The 12,966-nt window shown below is 31.9% G+C and overlaps 1 protein-coding gene across 1 annotated transcript; it reads right to left on the reverse strand.

Annotated features, from left to right (window-relative positions):
- Positions 1 to 7,028: 7,028 nt before the first annotated feature.
- On the reverse strand, positions 7,029 to 12,264 carry LOC124830741 (FACT complex subunit SPT16-like). Its single transcript, XM_088116621.1, has 2 exons — positions 12,019 to 12,264; positions 7,029 to 10,443 (listed from the first exon to the last, which is right to left on the reverse strand). The coding sequence occupies exon 2, from the start codon at positions 10,427 to 10,429 to the stop codon at positions 7,223 to 7,225; it is 3,207 nt and encodes a 1,068-aa protein (XP_087972747.1). The 5' UTR covers positions 10,430 to 10,443; positions 12,019 to 12,264; the 3' UTR covers positions 7,029 to 7,222.
- Positions 12,265 to 12,966: the final 702 nt, after the last annotated feature.

The raw sequence follows: 12,966 nt of genomic DNA on the forward strand, positions 1-12,966 counted from the left end.
CGAAAGATTATAATAGATCACAACCTCAACCTCCTATATAGACGTCAATTGTCCCAACTCCAACCCCAACTCTTTCCTTGAAAAGTCCACAAATTAACAACAATTGGGAAATGACGCTAATGTTGCAAATAATTTTAGATCCTCAAACACATCATATTCTTTTAGCTATAAAATATACTGTGACAGAGAACGTAAATTTGTAAAATAGAAAAAGTGGGAGAGAATGATGACAATCAAGCTCAAGAGTTGCATCACCAGACAAGTATGATCAAAGTACAAAATGGACTAATGAATCAAGTAGGTATACTTACTTTAATGAAATTAAGTAGCTAGGTAGACTCTCTCCTTTTGGTCGTTCAAGAGCTGCTACTATTGCTGGCATGTTTTATTTTTCAAGTAAATCTCAACCTCTCTTTCCTAGAGCGAACTCGCTTGGTGATTTTAAACAGATTGACAATAATCTTTTTGGCAAATTGACTTTTCCTACTAGAGGATCTGCGAAATACTGTAAAATCGCTTCTCTTCTTCGTTATAGGAATCCTCAATTCATAAGATTATTGTTTTTTCTAAACCCTAATCCCCAATTCAACACATACGCATTCGCTGTCAAAGAAAAATTGATTTTCAACTCTGACTTGGTTATCAATGAAATCTCCAATTTTTCTTCTCTTCTTCTATGTTCGAAACCCTATTGCCCTCGTCTAATATACTAGGCTTTGTTTCCAAGTCTCTATTTATTTATAAAAAACCGACCAAAAGCATTGTTACAAAAACAATTCCTTGAAATTAATTATAATAAAATAAATTGATTAGAGCAATTCAGTTTTTTTTTTCGATCCATATAATATATCATATTTAATTATTGAAATTTTGTTGGTCTCTAATGTAGTTAAATTGACTTGTAATAATTAAGTTGATTGAGTCACAATCTTGATAAGTTGACTTATTGAATTATGAGGGTTTCTCCCTGCAGCTTACCTATATGAGATTGCACCTCCAACTTTTATGAATTTTCCTACTTTATCCCTGTCAGAATTTGTACAGATTTTTCAGAAAGAATTTTTGAGTGCTTAATACAATCATTTATTTCCAAATAAACCCTACACCACCCTTCCTTCCTCTTATTTTGGTTGCCGCATTTCAGAGAGTTTCTCCTTATACTTCAAAGCTCTCCGCATTTCATTCTCATTTGCATCCTACCTTCCGAATTCTTCCTCAAACTGCATGAAATACACTTTCACCGCCAAACTTATAATTATAAAATATATCAAATACCGCATTTGAAAATAAGATACGATCTTAAAGAACCATTAACTTTCAAAACATGATTATCTGCCGACAATCTTTCTATGTAAATTATGATTATCAACAATAACCACTGCGTAAAACATGATCGGCCTAAATACTGAATAAAAAAACAAAAATTTATTCAAAACTAAATAAAACTTAAAATAATTAAAACGTATAAAACATTAAAAACTTAATAATAAATAAAAAAATTTAATAACAAAAAATTAACTACTACATAAAAATTAGCATCTACAAAATTAATTAATACATCATAAATAACAAAAAAATATTAAAAACGAAATAATAAAAAAATAACAACATATTTATTAACACATAAATATTACAAATTAAATAATGTATATAAAACAATAATATATTATAAACAAATAAAAAACGTAAAAGTATTAAACTAATAAAAAAAAAAAAATATATATATATATATATATATATATATATATATATATATATATATATATATAAAACATAATAAGTATTAAATAAACGAAAAAAACATAAAACAATGAAAACCGTGTTTGAAATACATTAAAAATATATTGAAGTGCACCCCTTTTAACCGAACTTCGAAATTCGGTTGAGGACTGTCGAACTTCAAAATGTAATAAGTTCTAGTCGGCGTTCCAACAACGACACTCCTTTAAGTGCAGTTTCAACGTCGGTTAAAGGTATTTAAGCTATCAACTGCTAACCTCAACTATTTTTCACCACACGAATGTCTTGCACCATCTTTCTCCTCCACGAACCACTACCAATGTCCAAATAATTACACACTAAAACACTGTATCACCATAGCACAACTATATAAGCCAAGCTCTTACACAAACAAAGAACAACTCAACAATAAACAAATGATTATTAAACCATAATTGAAGAGTTTAATAAATGAAGGGTAAATATGTCAAATGGGAGGTGCATGATGATATTAGTGAGTTACAGGGAGAAAGGTTGTTGAATTATTGGTCATCCACATCTTGAGTGGGCCACACAAGAAATGGACTTCTTAGAAGAGTGAAGGGGTGTTGCTCCCTCCACCACCACCCTATACTTCCTCCACTTCCCCACATTATTTTAAATACAATTATATCCTTAAGTTAAAAAGATTTTTACTTTTATCCTATTTTAAATAATTTGAAACTCTAATTTTACTTTTCCAGCACCCACCCACGGAACTCTCTTCCCCTTTTCCCATTTTCGTTTCACCTCCCGCACTTCCATTCCTTTTTCTTCCCAGTTTTTTTTTTTGGTTTGAAAGCTTCCATTGGCGCCGTGGTCTGAAGGAGCGTCGCCGTCATGGTGTGGAGGAACATCGAGGAGCGTCCAGAGCATCAACCAACGTGAGAAAGTATACATCAACGGAGGTGACATCCTTCGACGGATGTCCCCTAATAAAACAAACTCTAAAATAAAAAAGTAACCTTGGAGGTGACATCTTCAACGGATGTCAACATCCGTTTAAGGTAAAACGGATGTTGACATCCGTTGAAGGTAAAACGGATGTTGACATCCGTTGAAGGTAAAACGGATGTTGACATCCGTTGAAGGATGTTGACATCCGTTGAAGGATGTTGACATCCGTTGAAGGATGTCACCTCCGTTTACGTTTTTCATTTTAGGGTTTTATTTCAAGGTTTATTCGAATACGAGGAAGCACGACACATACTGCACCACTCCATGCACTGCACCACGAGAGTGACACTGCACCACGAGAGGGAGACTGCTTGATAATTCTTTCCACCACCACCAACCTTTGCAACTTGTAGTATCTTACAACGACGAAAGAAAGAGAGGAAGAAATATAATGTTAAAATGAAAGAAAATTATTTTACTCATGTACGAGACTAGAATAGGTTATTAGTGAAATAGGTTGTGAATGGATAAAATTAAAAAATAATAACCTTAAAATAAAATTTTACTGAAGGGCAAAATAATAAAGGGAAAGTGGAGAGAGAAAGGTGTGGTGGTGGAGGGAGCAACACCGAGAGTGAAGTTAGGATACATATGAGTGGACCTTTATTTTCATCAATACCATTTACGTTAAATAATCTCTTATTATCTTTCTTTTAAAAGAATATATATATATATATATATATATATATATATATATATATATATATAATATATATATATATATATATATATGTATATATATATAATATGTGGATAAATGAATGTATGTTTTAAGGTTAAAATTATATAAAATGCAACCAATTTAATAAAATTAAATTATGTTATGTTTTTATTAAAATATTTTAAATGCACTGTTTATGAAAATACTAAATAACTTAGAAAATACTTTTATATAAAAAAAATAAAGAATAGAATACATAGTAGTGTTTCTAAAAAAATATTCTTTTATCAATTTAAAGTTATTATTTCATCTTTACTTTTTAAATTAGATTTTATTTTTTAAACAAACTATTCGTAAGCAACAAATTTTTTGGATCATACTATAAATTATAAATCATTTATCATAGTCTAACAATTTTTATTTTGGTGAAAATTACTTCATGCTTAATACATCTATTTTCTTCTCTTGTAAATTTTATTTTTTTATCAATACATTGAATTTTACAATTGAAAGGTTGGAGATTGTATTCTAAAAATAAGAATTGAGTTAATTTAACTTAAGAATAGTGTGACTTAAGTAACATAAAATATGCATATTTTATTATTTATGTAAAAAGTTTATGAATATAAAATATGTCAATATTATTCTTTAAAAATTACTATCTCTTTATAAATATATTTTTTATTTATATTTCTTTTTAATGATTAAAATAGTTGTTCATTCTTTCTAAATTTGAATTCACTTTAAAAATTATGTTGAAAAATAAAATATTTATATTGGATTAGAAATTATTAAGTTTTTTTTTTATATTTTTCATGAGTTGACTTTATGAGAAGGATGTCTTGTTCATAAGAGTTTGCATATAAGATTTTTAGAATAAAGATAAATCTTTATTAGTAGAAGAATATAACATATATGGATTCTTGTTGATGAAAATCTTTTATGTAAAAGTTTGACATAATCCTATGGTAGAATATCTTACTTTTTAATTGTCACAATAATTATGTTTTATGTAGGGATGGTAATTTTGATGTGCATGAATGGTTTTTATATGTTTTGAAAATATAAATATATGAATATGATAGTTTTGATAGATACATTTTGATTTTTGATATTGGAAAGGTTGCTGAGAATAATTAATTTATATTGTCAAATTGTTGTTGGATTGAAGAGTTGCTCAAGCTATTGATACAACTATTATGTTGAATTTAAAACTATTTTGAATGTTTATTTTTATTTCTTTATGATAGATCTTAGATTATCAAAATAAGTTGGAATTATTTGATGATTTTTTTTAACCTGTTAACATGTTGAAAATCTAAGTGTTGGAAGTTTATTTATTTGGAAAATGAATTTGGTTATGTTCAATAATTAACTTTTTAAGGCAAAAGAATTAACTTTTTAAGGATGATTGGATTGTACATTGTTAAGGTGGGTTTCTTTAAATTATAACTAGAGATGTTAATAACACAATAACTCAGTTTAAAAATCTACCAAATAGATTAGATTGAAGTAAAATATTAAGACATAAACCAAATGAATTTTTTTATTCACCCCGTTTAATTTGCTGTATAAGTGACCGATTCCAACAGTAAGTTCATAAATTCATTTTATAAAATAACCAGTAAAAATACATATGAATGTTTATAATAAAAATAATAAAATTATTATTATTAGAATTATAAAAGTAAATTTAAATAATTTTTATAATTCTACTATAGTTAATGTATATTTTTAGATACTTTTTTTAATAAAAATAATTAAAAAGGTTAAATAAAAGGAATGATTAAATTAAAAAAATCACTTAAAAAGTAAAATTATAAAATAATTATTTTAATTTTAAAAAAAATTAAAAAATGGAATTGAAAAAAAAACATGTATACGCGAATCTCTTTATATAATAATATAGATACCATATTTAAATACAAAATATTTTATAACAAAAATATTAAACAAAATATATTTTGTCAGATCATATGTCTATATTATCATCTATATTCCGAAATATTATATCTAAAAAAAATTAGTTTCATTAAAATTACTTAAATTAAAATTATGTATTTTACTTTTAATTTTTAATGGGTCAAAATATGATTTCCTTGTTGATCCTAAATAAAGTCAGGGAAGATCAAAATATTTAAAAGTATTTAAACTTATTTAAAATTATTTAAAATAAGGTTTAATTATCGGATCTTGTATTTGTAGTAGAATTTCAAGTGGATTCTTTTGTTGAAAATAGTATAATTGGGTCTTAAATTTTGAAAAAATTGAGTCAATTAAGCCATTTTCCGTTAAGTGTTGATAGACGGTGTTAACTGATGCTGACGTGTTGCACAATTAATATGTTGATGTAACATTGTTTTATTATATGAAATTTTTATTTAAATGAAGAGTTTTTAATGTGACACAAAATTTAATTGGTTTATATTAAAAAAATAGATTAGGAATTTTCTTTTCTTCTTCTGCATCACTTTCATCCGTCACTCCACTGGGTATTCTTCTTCATCATACATGCATTATGAAGATTTTTAACCCCTCTAAATGCTTTTGTCAGAACTTGGTATGTCCCTTGGACACCATATTTCTCAAAAACATCAATCTTTTTCATATGAGTTCTTCCTATCTCCACGAATTTAGAATGTTTAATTATAATTTCTTTAATATTAATAATAATCATAATAATAATAATAGTTAATAATGATAATATTTTTAAACTTCTATGTTTATCATTATTATTATATTAATAAATAAAAGTGTTAAGAGGTGGTATTTTAAAAGGAAGTTATTCTCAATATATTAATACTCTTTTCAATTGGCTAATGATATAAAAAAAAATAGAATAACGTTACATGAAAAATTATAAGTGTTTTGTCTCAACACTAATTTTCACAATGATAAAATCGTAGTAATTATCCGCGAGTTACCGGTTCAAATGTTTATATTACCTTAACTAACTATTTTGTCATCTACACAATAATTGTCGCATTTTATCTATTGTTATATCTTATTTAATCTTTTTTTTAATAATCACTCCTTCATTTTCAACACTCGTTTTTTATTACCCTAATTTTTTAATTTATGCCTTTAAAGTCCCACATTCACGTTTATAAAATATAACAAAGTTGATAATCACACCATAAAACTTTTCTTTTTATTTGCCAAATTAGTTTGTAGTCTTAAATAAGCCTCAATGTATTTCATTTTCATTAATTTCTCGCCAAAATTTAAAATTCATCCTATGTACTCAAAGTAAAAATACTCGGTATTTTAGAGAAAAGTACTCTAATCAAATCTTAAAACTTTATAAAATTATATAACCTACATTTCTATTTTAATACTCACATAATTCCTTCAATGAATCCACACCGTAATGTTTTAAAAATACATAAAATATTGGTGATGTAAAAGTAAGGTAAAAATGATAAAAGTTGTAGTAATTTCATAAAACCTCGTTGGTGGTTAATGTGATTGACTCAATTAATTTATCCATAACCTAACATAAAACCTGACCATTAAAGCAAGGCAAAATCTGGGAATTGTTTGGAAGTTCGGTTAAGCCTGGGTCTCTGGCAACATTCATGGTGGTTCTGTAGCCTGTTGCCTTAGTGAAAGAGAGAACTAATATTTAGAAATAAATAAATGAAAGCAATCATTGAATGAAGAAAATTACGTAAACAATAAGGACATACATTCCTATCAAATGGCTGAACTAACTGGGAGAAAAATATTTAGTTACATCGATAGGACAACTCCAAAGTCCAAACACAACCTGCTACGCTAACCGCAGCAACAGCATAAAACAAACTGAACTAAACCTTAATCCGGCTAACAATAAAACCCAAAAATCTATCTTAACTTAGCCCGCTTTGGCATGCTACTGCTTAGATTAGTACCTCTAGACTTACCGAAGCTTTTTGCCTTTCTTCTTTTTCTATCTTCTTCGCTGTCAGACTCGTTTCCTTTTTCCCTGTCTGCATTGCTCGCTTCCCTTTCCAGTTCTTCCCACGTCTTTCCCTTTTCTTCCTCTGAGTCCTCGTCAGAATCCTCATCTTCGTCATCATCCTCAGACTCAACAAGTGATTCACTGTCAGAGGCTTCATCCTCGGAATCAGATTCAGGTTCCACGTCAGAAGGTTCGTAACCTTTGTCTGACTCCTCTGAGTTCTCAGACTCTGAATCAGTAGCCTCCAAATTCAGAAACTCCCAACCACCTCCTTCAATAAAGCTCTGAGGGTCATCCGTGATTGTCTTAAGGATCTGACGCCAGTTCAGATTCAGCCTGCTCTCGTAATACTTAATGTCGGTAGTGTCAAGCCATTCCTTGATTCCATCCAGTGATGTAGAAGGGATAGAATCAATCCTCAGTACATCACGCTTAAAGTCCTTAAACACTATTGTCATATCAAAATTCTTCTGCCCAAGCCCAACTCTCTCAAGATTCACAATCTCAATCTCACTAAGCGAGACAACAAGGAAAGGGGTCTCTATCAGTTCAACAAGGCAGCTTGAAGTAGGAACAATAAACACAGAAGATTTATGAGGAACCCCAGGGAAGCCAAGCTCTCTAAGAGGTTGATCAAACTCCAACTCAAGCCCATTGAAGTGGGCCTGACCCCAGAGATCATTCACCCGATTCACAAAGGTTTGGAATTCTACATTTATTTTATTCTTCCTATCTCGCTCCCGTTGTTCTTCTTCAAGCTCATCAGGGTCATAGGCTGATCTCTTACCACCTCCAACATTCTGGACCATGTCCATAACCTCAACGTAAAACTGAACATCCTTGGTCTTCTTATTTCCTACCATAATATGATTGTGCAGATGGAAGTGCAGGAGCGTGATCATTTCATTCTCTGCTGGCTGGAAAAATGCATGCTTAATGTTGCCAAACATTATGTCTACACGCTCATCTTGCCTGGTGGTAGAATAACGAAATCCATTCACGTGAGCCTCTAGTGTACCAGGTATCTTCCTTCCACGCCCACCAAAAGCAGGACGGATCCAAAGATTAGACAATCGTATTGGCTTGAATCTATTATTAGCAAGTTGCAGTTTCTCCTGAGTAACAAGGGTTGCCCTTTCGGCTCTCTCAGACTCCCTTGCCACAACTTGTCGCCTGAGGGTTTTAATTGACTGCACAACCTCACTAATGTGCCTTGAATCCTTGGAGCGGAATGATGCCTCCTTCAAATATATAGATCCAGGGAACTTCATTGAGTTTGCATCATGAGGACTGAAAGGGGTCCCAGGAACATTAAAAATAATTCTGACATAGCAATTGCGGTTGGTGTCCTGCTGACTCGAAACAGTTCGAATGAAAGCCACATGAAAAGGCACCATGCTTCCATTTATAGGCAAGAGAACTGCTTCGTTCTTCTGATCAATCTGAATCATCATTTCTCTGGGAGGAGGAAGGTCATTTATGTTCTTGTAGGCCAAAAGTTCTGTTGAAGCCCTTGCAGACGAACGGCTATCTCCTGCCTCACTTCCACCACCAGCAAGCCTCCTAGCAGTTTCTTCATTTTTCTGACGAGCAAGTTCTGCCTGATGCTGCCTTCGAAGCTCCTCCTTTGAAATTTCATGATTGTCTGACCTTAGAGTTGTCTTAGTAAAGGGCTCGGCTCCCTTGGCATCCACTTTTGTGCTTGGCCTTTCCTCTTCCTCCTCATCCTCATTGAAAGAGTATGCTACATCCTTGAGTGCTTTTGAGCTTATAGAAGTCACAACTTCTGTCTTATCTTTGTTGATGATGACTGTGTCAGCAAGAAGCAGGGAGAAATGCTTGTTCTTTGACTTACTTTTCTCAATTTGTAAATTCTGAAAACCAATTGACACATTAAAGACCATGCCTTCTCTAATTATCTGTTCATTTTTCGCATTAAGATTCAATCCTGATTCACGAAACTCAATGCCGATGCCTGTTCCAGCAGATTTTGTCAAATATGAAACCAAGTCTGGAGCATCCCTTTCCACGACAGAGACTGCAGCTTGGTATGCAGCACTTAACTTGTTTCCTGGCTTCAGAGAGCCTATGACAGCTTCATGGGCTTTTAGAAGAACCCCATATGCCCTACTTTGAAGAGGGTCTGCATCAATCAAGAAGGTCCTAGCTATGTTGGAGCAATAACTCTTGTATCGGGCTCCAACAGCACATATAATCACACTGGCTGAATCGTAATGCAGTAACTCATCATTGCTGACAGCACTAGGTCTGAGATCAAACTCTCCACCACTCTGAAAAATTGGCGGGTAACAAATATCAACATTATCTGCCTTTAGCTTACAATTCACTTTTGAAGGTTCCAGAATAACTTTCTCAGTCTCCTCCATCAATGTTGAATGAGAGACTTTCTTCTCCTCATCGATTACATTCTCAAGCTTTGTAACCACAAAGTTTTTCATCACACTTGTTGTCAAGTAAGCTGCTCTCTTAATTGATGTGAGCTCCTCATTAGTCTTTACTGCAAATATAGAAGACAATCCATTGGCAACATCAACGAGATTAAATTTAGTATTTTTTAATTTTTCAGTCCATGTCTCAAGTAGTTTCCCTTCAGGAGCCTCTCTTGATATGTATCCAATAGTGGAAGAATCGTGATCATCAGACTTTGGCTGAGCACGGATGGCACGGAATATAGAATCCATTAGAGCAGTTCCATCATCATTTTTAGGTTTGACATGCAGAACAAGATCAGCCCCGACAGCCTCTCTGGCAGATTTTTTTACCGATTCAAGAATAGAAGCCTTCTTTTGGCTGCATAAGATATGTATCTGCTTCTTCATGAAAACCATAATTGTCTCTGGGAACTCAAATCCAAGCAGCCATAAGTTCAGAGCGGTAGATTTCAGGTACCGCAGGTCTTCTGAAGGTGGAGGACATGCAATTGCTATTGCCTCAGAAGATCCCCACAGATCTGTTTTGTGCTCGTCCCAATGTGAATAAAATGTTTTCAATCGGGACTGAAATGCAGTCAGATCAATAGAATATCCACTTCCTGCTGCACTGAGCTTTCCATTGGATGGTTGTGTACTTCCATTTCGATGGTCTGCCATAGTTAGCTTTCACTCTGGAAAAAAGAAAATTAAGTCACAATAACATCAGTGAGAAGTTGGCATACAATTACTGATGCAAAATAGTTTTCAGTTCTCTTTCAGCCACTGGAAAAGTAAGTGCTCAAAGGAACAAGGAGTCCTAGTTATCTGGATCCCTTCCATCGCTGGCTATATCTAAAAACTCAAACAACTAAAATTTAAAAAACCAGCCAGACATGAATAAATAAACCATAAAGATGAACTAATTAATTCTAATTATACATTGAACTTTGAAGAATGTAATATAACAATTACAAGTGCCATCTGCTTTTACTGGGTTAATATCAACAAAGCAAAGAAACAAACAGCATGCAATCACTATAGATGATGAAGCAGCATAAATAAAACTAGCCACTGGAAAATATTATAAAGAGTGGAGGCCAATCAAAACAAAAAGGTATAATTATTTCCCCAACATGCATACTTTTGGAAATAGCAACAAGCAGGATAGTGTAGATCTAAGCACCATTTGCAACATGGGAATGTGGTAGTCAAAGAATAATCAGAATATGATAGTAACAAAAGAAGTTAGAAGAAGTCTATCTAAAACAGAATCATATAGCAACTGAAGTCCAGTTATATCATGCTCACAAATAACTTATGAACAAACATGGGAAAGATAACTCAGTTGCTTTTACAACCTGTCAGTACAGCAACAGATGCAACTAGAACGAAAAATAATCGACCAACATAACAGCCATATAATGAGACTCAAGCATTGTTCAAAGATCACAATAAAAATTACCGAGCCTTAGTATAACATAAAAATAGAGCACAAAATCTTAATCTAAATATCCGCAAACATGCACAGACCCGCAAATAAGACAGTTGAAATTAATAAGTAACTAAGTACAACCCATAAATCCAGAAAGTTAGGGAACAACGAAAGGAGCACGCATAAAATTGTCTCAGATATAGCACGAGCAATAGCATGTCAAAGTGTACTGAAAACAAATGAAAACACATAACTTCATTGGATCCACAATAGTGTAGGCTCAAACTCGGTATAATATCTATGGGCATGTCATGTTTATTTTCATGCTATATAAATGAAGCAAATCAGTAAAACAAGCGGGCGGGACTAATCCCCAATATTAGGTCAATAATGCCAAAAGCACGTCCCAGTAAATAAGAAGATATGCCACAATATTGTACTTCTCAGGTGAAAGACCAACAACTTGAGCGTTAACACAAACACGTGGATTGCAAGCACTTCAAGAAAAAATAAACCACACAACTTTCTATCAAGTATAGTTCTGCTACAGTAACAAACAATTCGAAGGATAGTTCTCAGAACAGAGATCGATAAAAAGTGCTACAACGAATTGTCGAGTCTTTCATACAACTGAAAGACGAAGAAATCACAAATTTCACTTATTAATCCAATAACACCAAGTAATCAAAATTTTCAGTAGAGAAAAAGTAAAGCTAATCGCGCAAAAAAATGGCTACCAATTTCTACGAAGAAATTAGAACTTCGTGGTTCTAAAATTACAGTGGAAGAATGAAAAGAAAAAACATATCCAAAAAAACCGGAAACTCTTCGTTACCTTTTCCAACACTTGGCCTCTTGTCTGTGGTGAGCGAAAACTCTTCGTGTTTTTTGTTTTTCTTCAATTTGGGAATTCAAGAACCCGAATTGGGGGCAACGAGACTATGTAGTGTCTGAATAGCATTCCAATACGCGCGCGCACAAACATATGTATACTCTCTGCTGTGCGTTGCAAGGAAAATGAAACATCACCAAAGAATAGAAATGAGAAGAGAGGAGATGAAAAGGAGGGAAATTAGGGTTCATACATAAAAAGGAGAGAAACAAATGTGTCACTAAGAAAAATATTTAAAAGATAATTTTGTATTTTATAACATTATTAACAATTATTCTCATAATATATATATATATATATATATATATATATATATATATATATATATATATATATATATAACCTATCAAAATAATTTTAGGGTGTGTTGTTTTTGGTGTATTTGGGGGAGATGATTTGAATGAATTTGAGTGGATTTGAGGGTAATTTTTTAGTTGTTTTTTTGAGTAGATTTGTGGTTAATTGAGAGTGAATTTGGAAGTAAAGTTTGTGAGAATTAGTGTAGGATTTGATTGATGTATAGATTTTAAAAATTAGTTTAATTAGTAGAAATGAAAGATTACCAAAATGTCCCTAACTATATATTAATATAAAATGTTGTTTTTTAATGTAAAAAAGTTTATAAAGAGACTAAAACTATTAATAATTATTAAAATTAATTTTTAAATATTATAAAAATTATAATGTGATAAAATGAATTTATTTTTAAATAGGGAGTGTGAAAATGAAACAGGAGCTACAAGGAGGTAATCAAAAAGAGAAAAAAAAAACAAAAATGGCCCCTGACCCAGGCCAAACCCTTTTTTTGCTTCCAATTCAAAAAACCTTAGGGTTAAGTTACATCCCCTCCATTTCACCCAAAGAGGCTACGAGACCCAGGATCTCTTCTCT

Source organism: Vigna umbellata, chromosome 5 (genome assembly GCF_029865625.1).
Source record: "Vigna umbellata cultivar VRB3 chromosome 5, Vumbellata_1.0, whole genome shotgun sequence".
Taxonomy (NCBI): domain Eukaryota; kingdom Viridiplantae; phylum Streptophyta; class Magnoliopsida; order Fabales; family Fabaceae; genus Vigna; species Vigna umbellata.

Bases quoted from the DNA above. Each gene is read 5' to 3' on its own strand.
- LOC124830741 (XM_088116621.1), bottom strand. From the start codon at position 10,429: ATGGCAGACCATCGAAATGGAAGTACACAACCATCCAATGGAAAGCTC.